We start from the raw sequence: 25,061 nt of genomic DNA on the forward strand, positions 1-25,061 counted from the left end.
CTAATTGTTTCAGGAGCTCTCCAGGTGGGATTCTCAGTCCTGGAGATTCCTGCAGACAGCTCCTGCTGTGCATACACCGTCTGACAGACAATGCTTGTAGGCTTCAGAGTGCTGATTCACATCCCAGGTGGACAACCTGGCAGGACCAGAGATCCCCCAGGCAGTTCCTGCTGCAGAACTGACCAAACTGGACATGGATAATACATTTGTAAAAAGTCAGTAGAAACTGTCTCTGCAGATGAAGAAATGCTTATGCACAACATTCCTTTGTACACAATTAAGACAATAAAGAGATGTTTAATAACTAATTGCTAATATTGGTATCAATGGATCTCTCATCTGCTGTATTTGTCACACAGGACCAAGAGCCAGCTAATTATAAGAATTCAGCAGAACAGCACTTTGGAGAGCCTCATATGATCTAACTGAAGCCACCATTGCAGAACCCTTGCCCATTGCCACTTGGAAAATGACTGGTCATCTTGTTTGAGAGATTTGATTCCTCATGGAAGTGCCATACTATACCAAATACCCAATAAAAAGTGGGTTCTTTTCACCGAGTTTTCAGTGTCTGTGCTACAGATTTCCAGGAAAAGTCAAGATTAATTTTAGAAACTGAAAGAAAAACCCAATCAAAACAAAACAACACATGATCAACAGCTCACTTTAAATTACAGTTTCATTTTTCTGGTGAATGGCCTGTGCTCAGAAAGGCTGTGAGTTATACTTAAAAGAAGACAAATGAAATCTGACCAAAACAGAACAAACTTCTCCATCCATCCCTATTTTGGTTTGAAATAGTTTCAAGAGCACTTAAACTCTGTAATGTGTAATAGATTTTTTTCTTTTATTTTTGGAAACCAGAAAGATGAGAACACCTAACACACACGCACACACACAAAGATTACATAGTGATAGAAAATTCCAAGTGAATATACAGTTAAAGTTAGCTGCCTTTCCTGGTTTATCACAATCTGAATATCAATACAAACTATACAAAGAAAACCTTGTTAAAGTAAGACTTCCTTTCAACACTGTCGTTCCCACAGGCTCTGCAGAAACCAGCATGAGTTCCTTCTTCACAAGTTTCTCTGAGCTCGTAAGTTCATTAGAAACATTTTTTTATGAAACTTCAGATGCAGAAGCTTACTGCAAAAAACAAGCTGCTACTAGTGATAAATACAAAACTGTCAATAGCAGTTATTGCCAAAGCCAATAAGGCTTCTTACAATGAATTAAAGAGTAAAGAATGTTGAAAATTTCCCAGCAGTACCATTTTTTCCATGTGTTATTTAACAATATACTTTATTGTCTTACAAAAAATACAATGAATTTTTTATAACACTGGTTTCTAATATAAATTATGGCCTAAAACATCTCAGTTTTCATCTTAAAGAACTGTGCTGGTTTTTTCAGTAAGAATATTTCATGGGGAGAAAAAGAAGATGGGATGTTTTCCAACTAGCAATAGTTGTGAGACATTAAGATCCTTCCAGACTGTTCTTTTTTTTCTCTTTTATGATAACGAGAATATAAAAAACTAAAAACTTAATTAACTTAAGTTTTTAATTATAGGTATACTTTAATGAACCGACAACTCTGTACGCATGATGAATAAAGAATTATCTTTTCCCTTTCAGCCTTTATCTTGGTTTTGTTTGGGGGTTTTGCTCTGTTAGTTCATTTTGGGTTTTTGTTTGTTTATTTGTTTGTTTTCATGATCCACAATCTAAGCAACAAAGTATACAAGGGGATAAAGGAATATCTGCTTAATAACATAAATAGCTTTTTAAGTACTGGTTTAGATATGTCCTGGCCTGGGATGGGAGAAAACAAGCATATCTCCTCAGGCTGTTTTATCTGAGGGCTACTTTTATCAATTATACAATGTAAGGTTAGACAACAGGGGAAAAAAGAAAACAAACAAACAAAAAACAAAAACAAAACCCCAAACAGCAGAATTTGCCATGTGCCATGTTCCCTATATATAGCTAGACAGCTTCCTATTCAAATGGCTGCAGCCAAGATGAACATTTCAGAAAATATTGGCGGATAAATGAAATCAAAGGAGTAACTTCTGTAATCTTTTTCCATCTAAATTAATGTCCATTTGGATATTTTTCAGCATCCAACTTCTAAACAGCTTTAGAGGAATTGTTTTTATCTTGGGTAATAACTTCAAATATTTAAGAATATGTTCCTTCAGAAAATGTCATATTAAAAGAGATGCAAAAAGAACTAACTCACTAGCGATTTGCGAATCAACATCTCTGGAAGCTCTCTATGCACTTGTTAGCATGGGGACAAGACTTCTAAGTTTAATTAACTAATGCTTCAAATCTAATGTGCATAAGTTAAAGTGTATTAATTCCCCATGTGGACACTGATTCAGGACTAAAGTGACCACAATTTGCTGTAGCTCAGTCTTTGTTAAAGGAGCTAGAGCAAGCTACGGTGACTTTACTTCTAAGAACATCCATATGAAAGTTTAATATTCTTTAACTTTTGCACAATAATTTCATCGATTTAGTAAGATTTCCTGGCTGCTCACCATGCAGACAAGCTTTGAAAGATGCAAAGGAAATAGTATTACAGTTGACCACTCTGTGTGGGATCTCTTCTACCACTCCTTGCCTTTGCTAATTGAGATATTATTGCATTATGTTCTGCCATGTTCATGTTGCAACCAATGGATGAAAAAATGAAGCAGATTGGACTTGCAGAGTCTACATAGAGAGGAACTGAGAGTACTGATTCTGATTTTGCCTTGTTTCTCACCTGCTATGTTAACTTCTTAGTAACGCTTCCGTCTTTTTGTCTCTGATTCCCTAACTATAAAACAGAACGACATCTTACTTCCTATCCATTTGTTTCTGGTACACATACTACCAATATGGGTTTCCCACACCACAAGTTTTCTCACAGTTCATACATATGCCCTGAGCAGAGACTAGAAAAGATGAAATCCAGGCACAGGTGCAAGCCTGCAGTGCAGCTGCAATTTTCTACATATGTCTGATCAGCACAATTTAAAACTTTGGTTTATAAATGTAACGTGATGGTGAGATTAGTTCACAATCCCTACAAATCAAAGTCACAAATTGGAACCAGATACCGTGCGACACTAAGCTATTTCAATTACAGTTAAAAATCAATACATGTGGTCATTTGACTTTCCTGACAAAATGTTGCTCACATAGCACACGTGAACCTAATGGTGCAATTCATGTGAGAGTTGTCAGAAGATAAATCATGTTTATTCATATGGTCAATGATTTTTTAAGTTATTTTTCCATTCTTTTGGGGAGGAACAAGGAAGGAACTCTACTCAAAGTGATTTTGCACAAAATTCCGCAAATAAACTGGACAACATGAAAATTTCCCTTATTTTGCATTGCAGACTTTAAAGAGACTGCAATCCTCAGGGAACAGGAAAGGCACTGTGGTACTGTCACTGGATGGGCACAATACTCATACCGGACTTCATATACAGCCTCTATCTCTACCACTCCTCTGGGAAAAGTTCCTGAGAACAGCTCAGCTTTTCCAGGGGAGCTCTGAACTCAGCATCTGCTTGCAGCAAAAGCAAAGGAAATAAGTTTTAGGTCTGGCTGACAATTAAGGGGCAGGCTGGCAGGGGTGACACTGTTGTGGGAGTCTATTACAGGCCACCAGATCAGGGTGAGGAAGTTGATGAGGCCTTCTACAGGCAGCTGAGAGCAGCCTCACAGTCACAGGCTCTGGTTGTTATGGGGGATTTTAACTACCCTGATGTTTGCTGGAAGGACTACCCAGCCAGCCAGCCTCAGTCCAGGAGGTTCCTCCAGTGCATTGATGATAACTTTCTGATGCAAATGGTGGAGGATCCGACTAGGAGAGGTGCGCTGCTGGATCTCGTCCTCACTGACAAGGAGGGTCTGGCTGAAGCAGTAAAGGTGGAGGGCTGCCTTGGTGGCAGTGACCATGAAATGGTTGAGTTCAGGATCTCGTGTGGCAGGAGCAGAATCCCAAGCAGAATTGCAACCCTGGACTTCAGTAGGGCCAACTTTGGCCTTTTCAAACAATTGCTGGGGGAAATCCCATGGGCAAGGGTACTTGAAGGTAAAGGGGCCCAAGATAGTTGGTTAGCATTCAGGGACTGCTTCTTCCAAGCTCAAGATCAGAGCATCCCAACACATAGGAAGTCAAGGAAGAGAGCCAGGAGACCTGTGTGGTTAAACAGGGAACTGCTGGGCAAGCTCAAGTGGAAGAGGAGAGTTTACAGATCATGGAAGGAGGGACTGGCCACTTGGGAAGAATATAAGGCTGTTGTTAGAGGATGTAGGGAGGCGACTAGGAAAGCTAAGGCCTCCTTAGAGTTAAACCTTGCGAGAGGGGTCAAGGACAACAGAAAGAGCTTCTTCAAATACATGGCAGATAAAACTAACACTAGAGGCAATGTAGGCCCACTGATGAATGAGGTGGGTGCCCTGGTGACAGAAGAGGACCTGGGTAACTATAGACCGGTCAGCCTCACCTCTATCCCTGGAAAGGCAATGGAACAACTTATCCTTGGTGCCATCTCATGGCATTTCAAGGATAAGAGGGTCATTAAGGGCAGTCAACATGGCTTCACCAAGAGGAAGTTGTGCTTGACCAACCTCATAGCCTTTTATGAGGACATAACCAGGTGGCTAGATGATGGCAAAGCAGTGGATGTGGTCTATCTTGATTTCAGTAAAGCATTTGACACCGTCTCCCACAGCATCCTCACAGCTAAACTGAGGAAGTGTGGTCTGGACGATCAGGTAGTGAGGTGGACTGCGAAATGGCTGAAGGAAAGAAGCCAGAATTGTAGTCAATGGGGCAGAGTCTAGTTGGAGGGCTGTATCTAGTGGAGTGCCTCAAAGGTTGGTACTGGGACCAGTACTATTCAATATATTCATCAACGACTTGGATGAGGGAACAGAGTGCACTGTCAGCAAGTTTGCTGATGACACCAAACTGGGAGGAGTGGCTGACACGCCAGAAGGCTGTGCTGCCATCCAGCAAGACCTGGACAGGCTGGAGAGTTGGGCGGGGAAAAATTTAATGAAATATAACAAGGGCAAGTGTAGAGTCTTGCATCTGGGCAGGAACAACCCCAGGTTCCAGTACAGGTTGGGGAATGACCTGTTAGAGAGCAGTGTAGGGGAAAGGGACCTGGGGGTCCTGGTGGACAGCAGGATGACCATGAGCCAGCACTGTGCCCTTGTGGCCAAGAAGGCCAATGGCATCCTGGGGTATATTAGAAGGGGAGCGGTCAGTAGGTCGAGACAGGTTCTCCTGCCCCTCTACTGTGCCCTGGTGAGACCGCATCTGGAATATTGTGTCCAGTTCTGGGCCCCTCAGTTCAAGAAGGATAGGGAACTGCTGGAGAGAGTCCAGCGTAGAGCCATGAAGATGATTAAGGGAGTGGAGCATCTCCCTTATGAGGAACGGGTGACGGAGCTGGGTCTCTTTAGCTTGGGGAAGAGGAGACTGAGGGGTGACCTCATTAATGTTTATAAACATGTAAAGGGTGAGTGTCATGAGGATGGAGCCAGGCTCTTCTCGGTGACAACCAATGATAGGACAAGGGGCAATGGGTACAAACTGGAACACTTCTTCACAGTGAGGGTGACGGAACACTGGAACAGGCTGCCCAGGGAGGTTGTGGAGTCTCCTTCTCTGGAGACACTCAAAACCCGCCTGGACGCCTTTCTGTGTAACCTCATCTAGGTGTTCCTGCTCCGGCAGTGGGATTGGACTAGATGATCTTTTGAGGTCCCTTCCAATCCCTAACATTCTGTGATTCTGCGATTTCAGCAGACATCTCAATTCTGGCAACCTTTGAGAACGTGCTTAACTCTACTCATGTTAATAGCTCCTTTGTCTTTAATAAGATCTTCACATGGATAAATACATGTGTTATTACTTAAAATGGTGAGGACTTTAAAGTATTTTTGCCTTTATCCAGCCAGTGCTACATGTCCCAAAGTACTCAACTGTTTGTCTTCTATTAAGGTCTTCTTAAAAGGAAAACTTCAAGGATCAAACCCAAAGCTGTTAACTGTTGGGCTTAGTCAAGACATAGTACAAAGCTAACAACTGACTTATTTTTTTTTTTAATATATATATGTATTACTATAGAACAAAAGGTCCAGCAAAAGATACATTACACACTGAGGAGAATTTAAAGTAGTAAAAAAATGAGCAGGGGGGAAAGCGTACATCTCCCTGAGTAAACAGTTGTTTACTAGCAATTTAAGTGCAGGAGATAATTCCTAGTACAGTCAAGGAATATTTCTACATAGTTACTAAAGAGAAACAGACTTTGTTCTAATAAACAGGTTGGCCAGAAAGTCCTACTTACTAAAGAAGAAAACAGGAGTTTTGAAGAGTAAAGGAATAAAACAGCCCAGATCTTCTAGAAGATCTGAACGGAAGATGCAGAGGATGCATAAGGCACTATCTCCCACCTTGACAGGAGGCAAACAGCAACTGGGCTGAACAAGAGACAGACTTTTTGACGTCATTTTAAAGATTAGGTTCATAATTTATTTTATTACTTTATTTATGACCTCTCTACATGTCTTATTTATTTAATCTCTGTTGAATATTTGTTCTTACATTTTTACTGTAATCTAGTTTAAATGTCATATCGGGTGAGCAGGTTAACAACAATACACTCCTGACTGGAAGGGTGGCAGATGACATTAGATGCTCTTGTAGTGCCTCACCTTCCACGTTCATCTTCCTCTGTGCCTAAGGGATTATGGAACTGGTCTTACGGTGAGAAACAGCAGCTATGTACAGAGCTGGCACCAAAGGACCAGGGAAGATGGAAGTGTCCTTCTGTGACTGTTGATACAGCAAAAGCTCTCTGCCACACTGCAGACTATTGGGATAATGTTTGAATCTCAAGGGGCACAGAGAAGAGGATGATACTTCTTTTCTTTGTTTGTGCCTACCATGGAAGCCATTCATCTTGACTTTCATTTATTATTAGTTTTACACTTGGTTTACAATTTGACAGAACAAGTCCATGCAATGTGAAACAGAATAGCAAAATTGATGGTGATCTTCAAATATATTAAAGCTTGCCACACAGAATAAAGTAGTGATACTCTGTGTCTTCTGGGGATAAGATAGTGCATAAACTGCTGTGAGGTGAATTTAGGAAAGACAGTAGGAAAAAGCTTTTAAGTTTGCTGAGCACTGGAATAAATTGGTTTGAATGCTACAGAATACCCACCACTAGCTGTTTTTAAGGACACAGTCAGACAGCAGAACAGTTCAAATTTGATTTCTAAGTTTTTCTGCATTGGGCAGGGCAGAGGACTAAATGACCTCCTGGAATGTCTTTTAGTACTATGTTCTATGATTTAATGAAAACATCACGTACCTATGAAGTAGAACTACAAAGACTTGCACATCTCTTATTAGAACCTATCTGCTCCCAGTTACAAGGCTAATACATCAGACCACTGCACCAGGCAGTCCCGGGAAAACACTCTAAAAAACCCAAGTAGTTCTTTGCATGGAAATATGCCCACACCACTTCACAATTTTTCAAGAGAAGTCAGCATCTCAGCAAATCATATTGTTATGTTGTGTTATGATGCATGATGTTTCCATAACGATGTGACATGTCTAAATGATAAAAAACTGGCTTGCTACCAAAATATAAGGCATTTTACTTTTTTTTTTTTTTCTTTTTACTTGGGAAAAAAAGCCATTATCAGTTCATATAGCAAATTTCCCTGCAAGAAAATGGAAGCAGACCAATTTAATACAAAGTATTCCCCATGTCTGTAATTACGAGAAAACAAAAAAAGTTCAAAGGATTTTAGAAGCAGAAGATGATTTCATAGAACTGTGCATCACTCCATGCAATGAAACTATGGAAATATATAACGAACAACAGAACTGCAAATTGAACATCATAGTGGAAATTGTGGAAATACCCAGAATATTTCCAAAACTATATTTTTCCTATAGTATGGTCAATTGGCACTAATGGTGTTAGTAACCAGGTTTTCCTCACTACAAGAAAACCTGTCAAATAATGCCATAAATAACTACTGTTTAACCTTATTGTTTTCATTTGATGCATTAATATAAAAGCAGCAAAAAATCTTTTGGATAGCATGTTCTCCTTTGTTATCAATGACTCACTCTGAGATTCTTTTAATGTTTCTACTTTACAAGACTGTTAGATCTCTTTTAATGTCAGTTTTTCATAAGCACAATATACCTTTTGGCTCTCAGATTGTACCTTGAAAAGTTGCCATGACAGCCTGGAAGATTCTGTTCATCTTGCAATCCTCTGTATGTTATCCTGTTCTTTTCTTACCAAAGTCTCTTAGCACCTGCCCAGACATGCACTTGGCAATGCGATTAACTCCTACCATAATATCAGCCATTCTTTTGCTCACCATATCTCCATGTGAATCAAACTGTTTAGCGTTTTGTTCTAGTAGCGTGTTGGGTTTGCTGCTGTAATTTTAAAGCATATTACTATGTCCTCAGGTTAGAGGGCAAGGACAAAAAACTCTGTTGCAAGAAGACTAGAAGGTGGCATGATACGCAATATTCCTCTGGTCCCCTGAGAATTAATTTTACAGTCTCATACCTTTTCTCCAGCTCCCCAGCTTTAGGCTTATTCAGCAGCCTATTCCCAAAATACTCTAGAGAAAAAGACAACACAGAAAGATGGAGCAGGAGGGCTACTGATCTATTAGCTCAGTCCTTCCACCCAGTAGGTCATGTTTCAGGCTCCTGGAAGCCCCAGGCATACTTGGTTATTGTAGTGGCTGTAAGAACAACAGTACTACTGGCCCTACTTATTTTCAGCATGAGAATCTCTATAAAACAAGTAATGAAGTTAGTATAGAACTATAAACTCAATTCAGAATAAATTCACTGCCACTGCCACCATCCATCACGTTTATAAGGCAGATCATCTTAGGCATCACAGGATTTTTCCTTTAACTTAACAAGTGTTTTGATACCATGTGCAACTGTATTTATGAAAATAAATTCTTTTTGACTTAGAAAATATACTGTCTGCATTTGCTATGGGTCAAGCCAGGATTTGTTCCTAAATCAGTCACCCAATCCTAATTCTAATAGAATACCTCTGAATAGTTTTATACTAATAACTGCTCTGTAGAGACTCTTGAAATTATAATATATTAAGGACCCATCAGCCTATCAGAAGAACATGTAATTTTATGTTCATTACTTCTTGGTTCCTGACTATAGAATTTGGATGGTTGCACCTCAATTAAAAGTTGAATCAAAGTTAATACAATTTAAATAAAAACTTCAATAAAAAGTTAAAGTTCTGTTCTTAATAGCATTAATACCCTCTAATGACCGCTACGGTCATTACCACTAGATAACTGACCTTCTTGAACCTCTCTTCACATAGAAACCTTTCTCCCAACACAGTCAATTATTTAGGAGTAATGAGTGCTCTGTAAGAGATTATTGTTTAACCAAGTACCTTGACACACTGCTTTTCCCCTGTTATCTCTATTCTTCAACAAATGGTACATTTTTTTCTATTATAGGCTTTTCAGTTCTTAGGATAGAAAACTGTGGTCTTATTCTTTCCAACGCAGAAGTTCACCATGTAATTGGCAAAGCTTCAGATATAATTAAAATCTTAAAAATTAGGTTGCTGTGAAACACTGTTTGTGACCAGCAACTGTGGCCCTGTAAGACAGAACTGTTCTGAGGGCAGGTTTGAGATACCTAGAGAAAATGAGGAACAAAAAAAGAAATATTGTTGGGGATGAAAAGACACAATTCCCTAACAGCACATGGAAAAAAAGGAGAAAAAAAGAAAAATTAATTTTAAAAACACAGAAAGCATAAAGGAAGTGAAAGGAAAAAGTGAATGAAAGAACAAATAAAGAAAAGCAAGGAAAGCAGGGAAGACAAATTAAATTTGAGTGGACATAATTCATTTTCATAAAGAAAGAAATCTTTTTGGCAGAGTCCTGGAAGCATTAAATGTTAAATGATTTTTGTTACTGTAAAAGTGTGAGAATTACTGGTTCAGTGATCTCAACATGAAGCTGGAAGACAAAACTCCTGAATTCTAACTCTGTCTGGCCAAATGACTCTCCCTGTAACTGTGGGGAAGGCTCCTCATCTGGCTGACTCAGTTTCTTTCTGTGTAAAATGTAAAAAATACCTTTTTTTCAAAAGGAATTCTGAAGCTTATGTATGCTGTGCTTCAAAAATACCAAGCATTAGTAACTACTAATGCCATAAGCTATGCCCGCTTCCACATATCTTTCTAAAAATGTCAGGCAGGTTATTTTGATTTCAAGCACCTTCCAATTAAAATGCTCAAGCTGAAGTATCTCAAGCATTTTGCACAAATTCAGTTAGAAATAAGTTCTGGGGTTTTTGTTGTTCATTTTGTTTTGATTGCTCGTTTTGTTTGTTGGGGGCAGGGAGGTGTTTGGTTTCGGTTTTTTGTGTAAAAGAAATCTTGCCTAATCAATTTAGGAGAGCGAGCATAATCTCATCAGTTTATTTTGAATGTTCTGATCACTGTTGCTCCATCTTTCTCCTCTACCCACGAAGGGAGCTATAGTCAGATTGTCGAACAAAATCTGCTGAATCTAGGAGAAATACTAGTATGCTGTACTTAGAAATAAGATAATAAAAGTCAGATATTTACAATCTGCATGGCACCGTTATACATTATTTGCTCTGTGAGAGGATATTTTGGCACAAAATACATGAAAAAGGTCCATATAATGCCTTACTCCAGTATATGGAAAATAATGTCCTAAATGAGCCCTTTATTAATTTAAAAGCTGTAAATATCTTTTAATGTCTTGGATGAATTCCCATCTTCTCTTTCCTTAGAAAAAAGCCTTGAAAACTGAAAGGGGGGAAATAATACAATTTCCTATTGCCAATGCTGCTGCTATTTAGAAGACAACACAGGAAACGGTTCTTCAAATGATTGTTCTACACTAATATGCTATCTCCTAAAACCTCAACTTTTTAAACAGTATTTCTGTTACATTGATTGAGGTTTCCCCTGTAATGGAGCTACTTAACTAAGTAAGGGAACAAAAGAGAACAGGGCGAGGGCCTTCAAAGCAAACTGCTTATGACAAACCTCCTATCTCAAAGGGGTTAAGCTAGATTTTTTTCTTAAGAAGTAGACTGTAGGAAAGTGTAACATTCTATTCAGTTCTGGAAAATACTACAGGTAGGACTTCTGTATATCGAACCTTGTCAAATAGACAGTTTACTACACTGGAAGAAAATGGAGCAAGAAGGATTTTTTTTTTATTATTTGTATAAAATATATTGTTCTTCCAGGCTGTAGTGAAATAGTTTCTATTTAATTGCAGAGAAATCCTAAGAAGGTTACAGCAGTGAAACATTAAAATTCTAAGGGCAACTAATAACATTAAAACTTTATAGCCCCAGATAGAATAATTTAGACAAAAACAACATGAACATATGTTTTGTGTAATAATAACAAACATTTATAGCTGTCAAGAGAGAAAAACACAGGTTTATGCACACCTTAATGGCGTGCATGGGTGAGCATGAGTATATTTAAAACATAATATATTACAAAATTGACAGCAGGCATGACTCTTCTGGGTACTATGTTAAATCAATGAATAAATTACCAAAAGTGTGCTGTGGCTGTTTGGATGTGTAATTGAGCTTAACGTATGTAGTGTTATTTCAAAAGAAACTGTTCAAGGAGTTTCTAGACCAATCCACTATGCATCTTTACTAAGCTGTTTACAAATAACAATAAATGAAACTGTCTCACAGTAGGAAGGAAGTTTAGTTATATGCGTTACGTAAATGGGAGAAAAGTTAATTTTAATACGTTTTTCAAGAATTAAAAGCAAACTTGTAATATCGCTAGGATTCACTGAATTGGAAATCAACATTTTTCATGTTCAGTTTTAGATTTATTTTAATTAGCTGATACTCTACACAAAAAGTCATTGTAGCAATATACGTCAGGAATAAGTCCACTGAGATAAATAGGTAAATAGATAGATAAATAGATAAATAAATAAAAAAAAAAAAAAAAGGATGCTTCATAGAATACCTATACTAGACGAAGAATGAAGGTCCAAATGAATGAACTAGCAAAAACACGATCTTAAATGTAGCATTTATTTTCTTAATACGTTTCCTGTCCAAGAGATTAAAACCAGATTTTAAAAACATATTATTGGATTAGAAACATATGAAAGGAACTTTTAAACCTTATTGTTGTTGTCTAGTTAATAACAAAAAAGCAGATTTGCAAATTAACCTATAAATTGTCATATTTAGAGAAAAGCTGGGCATACACTTCCATTCCTTGTTTCAGGGCTGTTTCACCTTACTATATCCAGAGTCTGTAAAACAGAAACTGATCCTATTTTCTTGCATCCCTCTTTATATTTTGATGTTCTAGTAGTGCTTGGTTATTATACAATGCTCTAAACTCTTGCACCTCAAATGTAAGATAGGAAGGGCAGCCTGTACTGGTTAATACTTGTACTTAACACCTTTGCAGTCTCCCGGAAAATTTGCCAAACCAGTCACAAGGACAGAAAAGACTAAGCCAACCTCAGTCACCTTCGTCTTGCCTCCCTCAGTCACCTTCGTCTTGCCTCCCTCCTCTGAACTGAAATGATGGTCCTTGAATGTAAGCAATCATAAATGCACAATTCGAGACTTGTGTTGCGTATCACAGCTTTAAGTCATAGTATTTCAGAACACATGGTGATGAACTCTTTAGCAGATCTGAACTTGTTCCTTTGCAGTTTTTTCTCTCCTTTATCACCACTTTTCTTCATTTCATAAGGGGTGATGTGACCTGTCAGCATCAACCATATTGGTGATGATCTTAGGGCTCATAAACTCAAAGATTAAGGCATTCTGTGCTAAATGCCTGGCTCCTTTCTATAACATGACCGTAAAGAGGAAATGAAGAAGAGGTTGAAGAAATGGAGTGTACATGCCCAGATGAGCTATTCTTTCTGTCTGGCCTGATGACGGTTCATAAAACATGCTATGGGGTGATTATAAAAGAATACGGCATACCACCTGTCTCCTGGTCAGAAATCCCATTTTCCATTTAAAGCCATCTTAGGTTAACTGTCATTAATGTTTACAGCTGCCCACGGGATGTGGCTAAGTACAGTACTACCACACATATTTTTCTACAGTTACTTCCAGGTGTTTAAGGAACAAGTCCATATTTCTAAATGTGATCCAGTCCCCATTGTATCTCCCACATTAGTTACACTACCATGGGTAAGTATCATTATCAATAAATTAGGAGCGTCTGAGATATTATGAGAAAGGCCTAATTAAAAACCCTGGAAAATTACTAAAACAAAATAAATATTATCCACAAGTTACTATATCTGACATATAAACTTGCATATGATTTTACCATAAGCATCTTGCAGTCTTTTAATATGTACGTCTATGCTTCACCAAGTGCCCTACTGAAAAGATTGTTTGGTTTTTTTCATAATGTAGAAACACATAAAGAAGTCAGGCCATAAAATGCTCAGCATTGTATTTTGTTGCCTTCTAATAAAATAGCTTAAAAAACTAGCAAAATCTGTAACATCACTCTGAATCTAAAGTTTAACTGTAGTCAAGTGTACTATGTCACAAGGCATTTAAGAAGAAGCCAGATTTAAATTGCAGGATGTCCAAGTAGATTTTTCCTTCAAACATTGTTTTACTTGATTTCTCTTTTGTGACCACCCCAGTGAAGAATAGCTGCTTCAAGTATACAGTTGAGACTAGAACTGAAAGATTCTACAGATTAAATCATTGCTAGATGTTGTTCTGAAAGACTAAAATAGGAACTGAATTGAAAGAAAAAGAAAAAAAGGAAATGCCACCCAGTCACACTGCATATAAAAGCAATTAAAATACTTTAAAAAGAATAAAAACATGCAGAAGATAAAATTTACGTTCATCTAATAGTATCTTTGTTCCCATCAATGATCTTTTTGTTCTCTATTACCCATTTAATCACTCCTAGATATCAACCATAACAGCAAAAACCCAAATACTGAACTGATAATTAAACACAGTAATATTTATGTTAGTTTATTCTGTAGATATGAACACTTAATTTAATGCACAAATACAATGAAAGTAAAATTTCTTTTTAAAGATCAGAGGAGTGCCATTCCAGTCACTCTTCAATTGAATAAAGTAGTAATTTTTGTTTTCAGCACAGTAATATAATTTTAATAAAATGACAAAGATAGAATGTTATTAACAGAAATAACAATCTTTAGTAATGACAATTGGCAATAGCATCCATTAAAACTGCCATTTTTAAAGTACAGGACTTTTAGGAGGCTATATAAAAGGGAAAAACTAGCTTTTTAAACATGATTTTTTAAAAAGCAAAACATAAGGGAACAATTTGGCACCAAAAAAAAAGAAAGCATCTCAGTACAGGAGGTAAGCTGGGTTGACTCCACTGAAGCCTGTGCTACCAGAGGTGATCAGGATGAGAAGCATGAGGTGATACTGCATTGCTACTACCAGAGCTAGAAAAAGCAAAACAGGCTAGTGGAGAAAGTAGAAGAAAACCTTGTAAACCCAACCTCTAGCTCTTATGCCACATTATCCAAATGATCCGAAGTATTTATCATTGTGATGACTGGTAAACAACATATGGGTAGAACTCACGTTCAGACTTTATTGTCTGAGCTGACCAAAATCAATTTTGTCTGCAAATCAGCTACAATGTCTACAGAGCACTTGCTTTCGGTCCTGCTGCACTTCCATCTGAGGCTGACCAGGCAGTGAACCCATGAGAAGTGTCTCCCCACATACCCCTTTTGTTTCACTTGTGATCCTGGTGAAATCCTGAACTATTTTGCAGAGCAACAGACAGCATGGAGGGTAAAGGAAGAGGAATAAGAAATGAGGAAGGAAACTTCACTGAAAACATTTGAATTTCAAATAATTTGCTTCATTAGCGATCGCTATCTATAAAGCTGTCATGGTTTAACCCCAGCCAGCAACTAAACACAACACAGCCGCTCCCTCACTCCCTTCTGGTGGGATAGGGAGAGAATCAGAAGGGTAACAGTGAGAAAACTCGTGGGCTGAGATAAAGACAGTTTAATAAGTAAAGCAAAAGCCACGCATGCAAGCAGAGCAAAGCAAAACAAAGAGGTGATTCACCACTTTCCATTAGCAGGCCAGGTGTTCAGCCATCTCCAGGACAGCAGGGATCCACTGTGCATAAGGGTTACTTAACAAACCCCATGACTCCAAAAGACCTTCTCTGCTTTATACACAGCACAACATCACATGGTGTGGAATATCCCTTTTTGGTCAGCTGGGGTCAGCTGTCCCAACTGTGTCACCTCCCACATTCTTGCGCGTTCCCAGCCCACTCACTGGTGGCAGGGTGTGAGGAGCAGAAAAGGCCTTGACTCTGTGTAAGCACTGCTCAGTAATAATGAAACGATCCCTGTATTATCAACACTTTCCAGCATAAATCCAAAATACAGCCCCACACTAACTGCTATGAAAAAAATTAACTCTATCACAGCCAAAACCAGCACAAAAGCCAACCACAAACTTGTCCCAGCAAGACATTTTCAGTCAGCTAGGATTCCTTCTTTTTACTTGCTTATTTATGAATTTCTTTTAGTGCATTCCATCAACTTCTGGATTCCATGCCAAAAAAATAAATAAAGAAAAAAGCTCAGTTTCTCCTGTGGCTGTAAAAACTTTGCTTTGAATAGGCCTTGATTCTGAGCCCACACAGGAAAGGAGAGGAATAATAGGTCTGCCAGGCTAGCCTACAAATTTCTGCTTTAGAGTGGGAGATGTCCAGTTTTCGGTAAAATTAATCTGTGTTTTTGTGTGTGCATGCTATTAAAAACTTATTAAATGTTGATTTCTCTGGAAATCTGAGAAGCACTTGAAACAATAGGCAGACATGAATAAGAGAAGCCTTCCACCAAGATTCACTGCTGAAAAACCATCATATTAAAAATAACAGAACAAAAATGCATCAACACAAATGTATAGAGAAAGCAGAATGAACAGGTAAAATAGAAAAATCAAGGCCTTTGAGTGGTTAATACTTAGTTTAAGTTACTTAAGATAAATGTGTTCATATGAATACATGCACAAATAGAGTCATGTTTTTATATTTTCAAACACAGGCCAAACCCAGCTGGGATTTTTGCCTAAATAAAGCTTGTTAGAGTTGGTCCAGTTATGCCTGTGAGGTTACAATAGCCTAACATACTTTCAAAGTTTCAGATAATAGTGTTCAAAGATTCAAATAGCATTATGATAAAATTTGTCCCTTGGGCATATGTCAGTTTAAATATCTGTTCTCATCAAGTTCTAAGTCTGCGCGTGTTCTCAGTGGAGTGATTTAGATTTAAAACATCTTTCAAACTGAACTTGATCTATGTTTTAATAGAAAGTAGTCTTCCTTATTCTTAAAGTCAAAAATCATAATTTCTTTGCTAACTGTTTAAGCATAACTGTTTCTATTAACAGTGATGGCATTTAAAGAGCCTACGGTTGCCAAAAAGTAATCAATATACAGTATCTAGAATCACCAAGGTGTAAAAATTATAGAAGCATACTATAAATACCACAGATACCTTGGAGTCCTTGTTCATGTCTTCAGTTATGACTTCTGATATTTTTGCAGTAAATATTAGAATATGTTGGTTTAAAAACATACCTATGTTTTATAACAGGATTGAATATTGTCCTCAATAGTAGATACAATTTAGCTGGAAAAATATGAATTTTAAATTGTGGTGCTCTACATTTTATACTTGGTAGTGAGTTTAATAAACCAGATATAAGGTTACTTTCAGATTCAATGGAAAAAACTGAGGAGCTCTGCTACTGTTTTAGAAATTTGGCTTGTTAAAGATTACTGAAATTATTTTAGATACCATGAAAACAATACTGTCATACAGAATTCACAGCAAATATTTAAGGAGGTTGATGGATATATGAGAAAACAACCTCTGTGAGCTAAAATAGGACCCAGGTTTGCTTAACTAAGACTTTGGGGATATGATTTCATTAAATACTAGCAAAATATTTAGTTAACTTGTGGTAAAGAGAAGTTTTAACAGGGCTCATGTAACATGGAAGAAAATGTTTAGGACAGAGCTCATATTCATTTGTCTGCTCTTATTGCAGTCCAAAAACTGGCTGCTTAGCTTCATTCCTTTCTCTGTGAAAGCAGGCTCTGAATTAAATACAAAATTGTTCCTCCTGCCCATTAAAAGGCGGGCAATTAACAACTCAGGAGAAACCATGTCTGGTAAATAGTAGCAAATCTACCATGTGGAAGCTGACGGTACATGCAATAGCCCTAAATTTGATGTTTTTCCTTTCAATAATTCAGAAAAATATCTACAGCTAGTTAAACAAAAGAAACATTTTCAAAACACAACTCTCCCAGATACACAACATTTGAAATCTTCTATCAACAGTAAATGACTTCCAAAAGCAATGGTAAAGTGTTACTAATCCATTTACAAGCACATCTGCATAACCCTGCACCTTAGCCATTTAAAAATGCCGTTGTTATCACAACATACTGCCCCCAAAACAATGGGTTAGATTCATCCCAGGTGGCCACAGAAAAGCAGGCTGTGGATTTCCAGCCTCCTTCCCATGAAGCAGCCCACCACCGGCACCGGCCACGAGAGGCTCACAGAGGCATAAGATGAGGCTACCAAGGACACAACTTGATTTACAGTGCTTCCCAAAAGTTCTCAGCTGTGTAAATCCTTCTGAGCAGCTAGCTGGAATGTAACATTCTTCCTCCAGAAAAGGAACAGTACTTCTGCCACCTGCCTCTTGAAGGATGCGGTGGGGACAAAGCCCTTGTGAAAGAGCTGACCAAAGGAAGGTTTTAAGGTTCAGTTTGCTTGTGCCTGTGTTTGCAAAAAAGGCCTTGGTCTAATGACCCTGAAATTAAAATTTTACAAGCTTGGAAACTTATAATCTTTCACCCCAAAATTGCTTGTTCAGTGAAAGCACTTTAACTAAGCAAGAACTTGTTCAACTACATAATTCCTTTACTCTAAGAGAGATGAAAAATACAAGACAGAAGAAACTTAGCAGTTGAGGAGGTATTCTGTGAATATTCTTGTGTGCAATGTATAAATTTAAGATTGCGTTCACTTAGAAATTTGAAGGAAACTTTATGTACATAGAAGATTACATGGTTACTTCGGCTTTGCAGGGGTTTTTGAAAGTTTCTGCTTAACTGAAGAATTTTTTTTGTGATAAAGAGAGGTACTTTCTTGGCAAGATACAGATCTTGTCAATAAAAAAACCCTGTATATTTTACACCCATCGGTAGATCCCATTTACCTGTATTTTTTGTTCCTACAATTAAGACTCACTCTAAGTCAGTTCCATTCAATTTTCCATATCCAGGCTGTCCTTTTACCAAGGCCAGCTTCTGCTAATACACTTATTCTATAATATCCTTCTGTTTCCTTTTTTTCATCCACTCTAAAATGGTGTGAAAAAATATGGTTTCACCTCTCAAATCCCTCCTGAAGATACTTTTTGTTACAATGATGGCTAGGTCTGTCCACATTCAATGTGATATCTGTAAAATTAAAAATACATAACTTACAAAGCAAGGTATTAAAAACTAGCGAATTGAGGAACTTGAAGTGTCTAACTGCACTAAAAGACAGAAATATTCCTGCTTCTTTCTTAGGTTCTTTTCATTGTTACATCAACATAGCTTGTTTTGAATATCTTAGAAATTCTTAACATCTTCTATTTGGATAACAACTAGTATAAAAATAACTCAGTTGTTTTCACTTGCTACAGTAAAAAGACTAAAAGACAGGCTTATTCCTTGCAAAACCAAAATGTTGTCTATTGATTTATAGAAGGATTTTGTAAATGCCACTACCCTTTTTATCCATTTGACCAACTCATCCATGGTTCAAACCCCCAACATAGAAGCTGACAGATCAAGAATACTGTAATGTCACATACTAAAATACCTTAAGTCAAGCAAAATAATAACAGTAGATGCATTTTTTCCTAGTAGGGCAGAATTAATGTTATTGTTTGTACTTAGGAGTGAGATCACAGTATCTTTAGTCTAGACTTCCAGAGTTCCAAAAGATTCAGAAATGAAATGTCACATGAATGATTTTAAATGTTTGGCTTTTAGGCACAATAGTACTATTTACGTACACACAGCATTTTAAATATTCAACAATTTAAGACTATGCCTCAATGGCGATATAGCACAACCTTCTGTTCCAATTACAGGAAATCACTTCCCCTATTACCATCTTTTGAAGTAGTGAATGGTGAGCCGCTGACTTGCTGTAATTCTTTTTGGCACAAAAATACTTTGTAAGGTATTATAAGGTGTTTTATTCAACAGTACAAAGTAGTAACTATTTAACTGTGCTCAAGACTACCCAGTTGTTCTGAACAGAACAGACTAATACATTCAGCTGAAACTGAAAAGAATTAAGGTGGCAGATGGTAATTACTGATACTGGAAGTAAGTCTGGATAAAGGTGGTTGGAACTTCAGTTTAATGTCTGATCTATAAGGTGTTGCATTCATGGCATAAAACTCTCTCATGTCTAGATGGGAATGTGGCTCATTATGGAACAATTAGAGAAAAAAATCACTTCTGCTAAAGCACAAATAACAACTTTCCTTGTACAATTCTTTTCCAAGAAAAGCCTTGATTAAGCCATGAGAAAACTGTAGACCAGGATGGCATGGGTATCACCACATGAAATTCCCTTTCCATATGTCTGTTCAATGTCAGAGATGAAAGTCGGATTTCCATTTCATTATCTTTCAAATTGTTACTGATGAAGTGATAGCTATTTACTTGACATTTTATTCCACAATATTAAGTACATGAGACACAGGACTGAATGCACGTGTCTGATCCTGAGTTTGTGCATGTGGAAGACAGAGAAGGAGAGATTCTAAGTTTAATAAATAAATTCAGCATGAGGCATGAAATTGTGGAAGTTCACTGTGACTTAAGAAACTCCAGCAACTCAAGTAAAATGATGCCTCTAGCGTATGCTGTTTCTGCCCTTTCACTAGAAGCAACTAACTCAAGGAGAAGAGAATGAAGGCGAGTTACACTTGCCATTTGACAACTTAAAAGTACTGACCACTACAATAATATATGCAATACTCTAACTGCATCTGTTGGATGTATTCCTGTGCGATCTGCTCTAGGTGAACCTGCTTTAGCAGGTAGGTTGATCTAGATGATCTCCACAGGTCCCTTCCAACCCCAACTATTCTGTGATTCTGTGACACTAGAAACACAGTTTTCAAAGTAGTTATGTAAGTAACATTATATTCTGAAATCATGCTCTCTGTGACCTGTTGACAATATTTAAGACTGTCCCAATAACAGACTTTCCTTGTTTGTAAATATTGGAAGACATCAGAAAAAATACTGGTGTGCTGCATTTAATATTACAGTGCATGCATCATACTGGTGTCTGCAGATTAGAAACACAGACCTGATAAAAGACGCCGAGAGACAGAATCTATCCACAAATATGATGTTTCATTGCACTGATCAGGGAGATGCCAAAACACTTCATTTATACATAAATTTTGTATCAAAATATTAATCTAAATATTGCAGTCATAGCAGCACGATTGGATGGCCAGGGCAAGTTACAATTCTGAAGTCCTGCAGAAAGGACTGCTACCATTCTCTAACCTCTGCTCTCTCTTGTCCATTGCACAAATAAATCCTCATATTAAAACACTGAGCAGGATGCAATTGTTCTGGACTGCAGTGTTTAGTCCTCCCACAAGGTCTGAGATCAGTGTTAGCATAAAACTGTCTGTCAAGGAGCCTTCCCACTATCCCAAACTGTGGTAGATATTTCTGTGTACTGAAGACTGTTCGTTCAGAATGGCTGTAAAAACTGTAAAATTATGTGTAACTGAGTGGGAGATATTCCTGGAAGTGTGGAGTGCTTCACTACACCAGTTTTCTTTTTCTCTTTATACAAAGGTTTGTTTAATAATTTCAGACTCAGTTGTCCTGAGCCATCTACAATTTCTGTGATTTTAGATTTACTTTATTAAACATATTTTTACATCTTCTTCTAATATTCTTCAAATCCTTGGTGCTTCTGTCATTAATCCACTGACAGCCAAGTCCATTACAGAGTTAAGCCAATCTTCCCAAGAGTGCTTTTTACCTGAGACAACTAAGTCAGATTTCAATGTTCTAAGCATTAGGCCCAATGCCTTAACCAGTTCCAAGTATATTTCTCTGTGGTTAGAATGGAAAAGTAGAAATGTTTTAAGTAATATAGCAATTTTTCTGGAAAGGAAAATGTCCAGAAGTACATATTACATATATATTTCTAGAGTTCACCATTGTTTTTCTAACCTGCCAGTCTTTAGGTTCTGATGTCATGCTCTGAACTGTTACACAAAAAAACCAAAACTTAATTCAAACATTTACTTGCAGAACAAAAATATCCATATCCAAAAATTATACTCATGAACTAATTGTCCAAACAAATGCTGGGAAGCAGACCTTACAACTGACTCAAAGAATACTATTCCAGATGTTTTTGAATGAAGTAATTTCACCGAACTAAGAGTTACATAGATAAGAGTAATATGCAAGCAGTAACACAGCCATTAGATAAGAAAGTACCTTGCTATTTTTCAATACTACTCTACTGTTTATTGAAAACAATACTGTTCCAGTAGGACTTTCCTGATGGAGAAGTGGCCCAAATATAAACAGATCAATTACAGAATGAGTGGTGTCAAACTTCTCCAGAAGGTGAAAAAACACAACATGCACACATCTATTCAAACACTCCTCTTATTTTCCAGACATTTTAGAATATTATCTACTATTTCCATCAGGAGAAAACCCCTACTGTTAGCTAAGTGTCTTAAGATTCTGAAAGAAAGTCAAATGTATTGTATGTCATGTTTACTACTCATAACTTTAGATCAGTACTTGTTGGAATGTATCATGGAAATTTTGAGATTTATTTTTAAAGGTGCTTCTCAATGGGATATGAAGGCAAAACCTTATATCCTCCAATTTAAGTTGAATACAGTAATCATTTGTTTATTTATAAAAAGTACAGAATAATAGTAAATACTTAAAGAAATTGCACTGTTTTTCTAAGATTGTACAGCAAATGTAAAACATTAGAAATGCTTAAGCATCAGAAATATTTAAAGTCCCTTCAGCTTTCTATAGCAATCACTATAATCCACCATGAAATTTGTATAAAATAAAACAAAAAATGTCATAAGCAAAATCTGAATTCTTCAATACAAATGTTTACAATATATTTCTGGAGTGCAGAATGTCCCTCTCTCCCTTCAACTCTTCATTGCTTGCATAAAAGATGCCATAGCACTATGAAAACATGTTTGAAAAGTCCTGAGGGAAGAGTTTCCTAGGGTCTTTGAAATTCCTCCTTTTCCTATTTCTTTACAGATTTCTAACACCAACACTGTTCCTGTAGCTTCTCAAACAAGGCAAAAAGAAAAATACCCTCTAGATATAATCTTTAGATTTCCTATTACACTTCTCAGACTCCTTTTGGCTTTTGAAATAAATGCAAACTGAAATCTACAGTTATATTACCAGCTATATTTTAATTTTAGTTTATCTTTCAGCACGAAGAAGTAGATGGTATTTGACTGCACTATTGCCCACACATAGAAGAATCATATAGGAATGTAATTTAATGAACGAAATAACCTGAAAATACTTTTTTGTTTGGTCATTTTTTGACTACTTTTGGTTTTATTAAACTGTAGGCAGAAAAAAAGCATTGCTTCAGGTTCCTATCTCTGTCACAAAAAGCAGAGAGTAAGGAGCTACCACCTATCTATAGTAAAAATTTACTGCAACATAAAACATGCCTCCATTTCTCCCTTTTCAAGCAAATATTTTAATATAATATTAATTATTCCTTAATTTTCATAGCAAAATCAAGCTGGATTTTAGAACATTTTTAATGTCATGATTTTGAATAAGCAGTTAGAATTTGGCCATAGATGAGTCAAGCTGTTCAGAGATATAGGGTCATATTATCAGTGCAGCAGAAAATCAACTTTGAGCCAGTCTGTTTACTTTAACAGACCTAATTATGAAACCATGTGTTGCTCCACCGCCTGCTTCCTAAAGTAAGAGCTATGTGGCACAGGAGCATTTTCCACCATGCAAGGGATGAGGGATATCAGTTCAAATTGTGTCTCCTGCATATAGGTCTTTTCCTATATTTTTGTTTCATTGTTATCCTTGGCTCTTCCTCCACCAGCTCTAAGATCATTCTTGCTATGAAGAATTATTATAAGAAAGCACCGGAACATTTCATGTAATCCTAGCTAAGAGTCACTCTACAAACTACTCCCTAGGAAGCACTGAATATCAATTCAAAGAATTGTCTGGTGTCAGATTCAGAAAATCTGCTCAGCCCAATCTCTGTTAATTCTAGAAACAGGAATCTTTAATTTTGCTACAAATTTCAGCCTGCTGCATGCCAAAATCTTCAGAGTTATTGGATTGCTCTGCTGGATATTCTTTGCTTAGAATGCATTGGAAAAATCAACACTTTCCAATGCATCCTCCCCCAAACAACTTTGCTTACTATTGATGGTAATGAAAGGTCATGGACTGTATGCCAGAAGTTTCTATTGTGTATAGTGTCCCCACATTGCTTGCACCAATTTGAATAAGCGTGGTTTGTATTTTTTTGTGTTTAAAATGCTCTTACAAATATTAAGTTTGGCAACTGATAAGTACTATAGCCCTCTTTAATAATTAATATCCACAAAATGATTATAGGTGTCAACACCTTATTCTTAAAGTACTTGTATTCAACACATGCACTATAATGGAGAACTTAAATTCAGAGCAAAAAGATTTGTGAAAAGGCATATGACCTTCTTCCCACTACAATGGCCATCCCCTAATTAAGCAATGCATCTGATAGTCATTAACAGGAATGAGATAATGAATCACTTTCTCTCTTCTTTGTTAATTTGCTGTAACCAAGCGGCTAATGGATGTCAGAGCTGAGTGATTGCACTGATTATAGTGATTTATAGTTGCAACAAAACAATTTAAAACCATTCTGATTATTCATGTTAAAGATGCTTTATGTTTTGTTTACTAAATGTTTTATGTTCCCCCTCATGCCCCTCTACACACAATGAGACAGGTCTTCCTGGAAAACTTGAAAGTTCTAACATTTTTTTATTGTTTCAGAGTAAGGCAATTCATTTTGTTTATTAAAGAAAAAAAAAGTTTACCCAGTAGAAATAAAAAGCCTTAGGGTGGAAAGAAAACTTCAGTGGTGCCTAGTTCAAAAGAAGACGGAAATAAGAGGAAATAAGGCAAACTTCAAGCCACTTACCTTAGGGCTCCCAGTCCCTTCCTCATTCTCTGCAGACACATCAGTAGCCAGTATCTCTGCTTTGATGATATCCAGAGCCCTAAGAATCCAGCTGTGTTGCCGTTTGATTTGCCTCTGTAGTTCCTTCCATTGACTTGCAATCATCTGCAGCATGTCCTTCAGTCCTTCTCCAAAATGAAGAGGAAAAAAGTAAAAGCTGTAAACTCAGCTGCATCTTTAAATATTATTCTTTATTCAAAGAATTAGCAGGGTATTTAAAATAATAAATGCAACAAGAATATTAATGTATTGTCTCAGAAATAAATCCAAGCGCTACTATTGTTCATGCTGCAAAACAATGCTACAGGGTCAAAACATTTCTTTCAGCCGTCATATTAAATTTTGATTATGTTTCAGCTGACAATTTCAGAAAAGGGAAATCCCACATAAACCGTGATTTCTATGCAGTAGGGAACACTGGTAATCTCACCCTCTAATAGCTAGTCTTTATCTCAAAACATTTCATAATCTTCCAAATAAGTTTTTCTTACCTCCAACTCCCGTGAATGTTTTCTGTAGTTTACACATTACCATTTTCTAAGTATA

General features: G+C 37.1%; 1 protein-coding gene across 4 annotated transcripts in view; it reads right to left on the bottom strand.

Moving 5' to 3' along the window:
- The window catches only part of AKAP6 (A-kinase anchoring protein 6), a 233,361-nt gene that overhangs the window by 123,250 nt on the left and 85,050 nt on the right, over nt 1-25,061 (bottom strand). For 3 of the 4 annotated variants that reach the window (XM_065635371.1, XM_065635373.1, XM_065635374.1), the window contains one exon: nt 24,477-24,643. In XM_065635371.1, coding sequence (XP_065491443.1) covers nt 24,477-24,643 — 167 coding nt within the window. The remainder of the gene's footprint in view (nt 1-24,476; nt 24,644-25,061) is intronic. The other variant, XM_065635372.1, reaches the window with a different exon arrangement.

The sequence above is a fragment of the Caloenas nicobarica genome, chromosome 5 (assembly GCF_036013445.1).
Source record: "Caloenas nicobarica isolate bCalNic1 chromosome 5, bCalNic1.hap1, whole genome shotgun sequence".
Taxonomy (NCBI): Eukaryota; Metazoa; Chordata; class Aves; order Columbiformes; family Columbidae; genus Caloenas; species Caloenas nicobarica.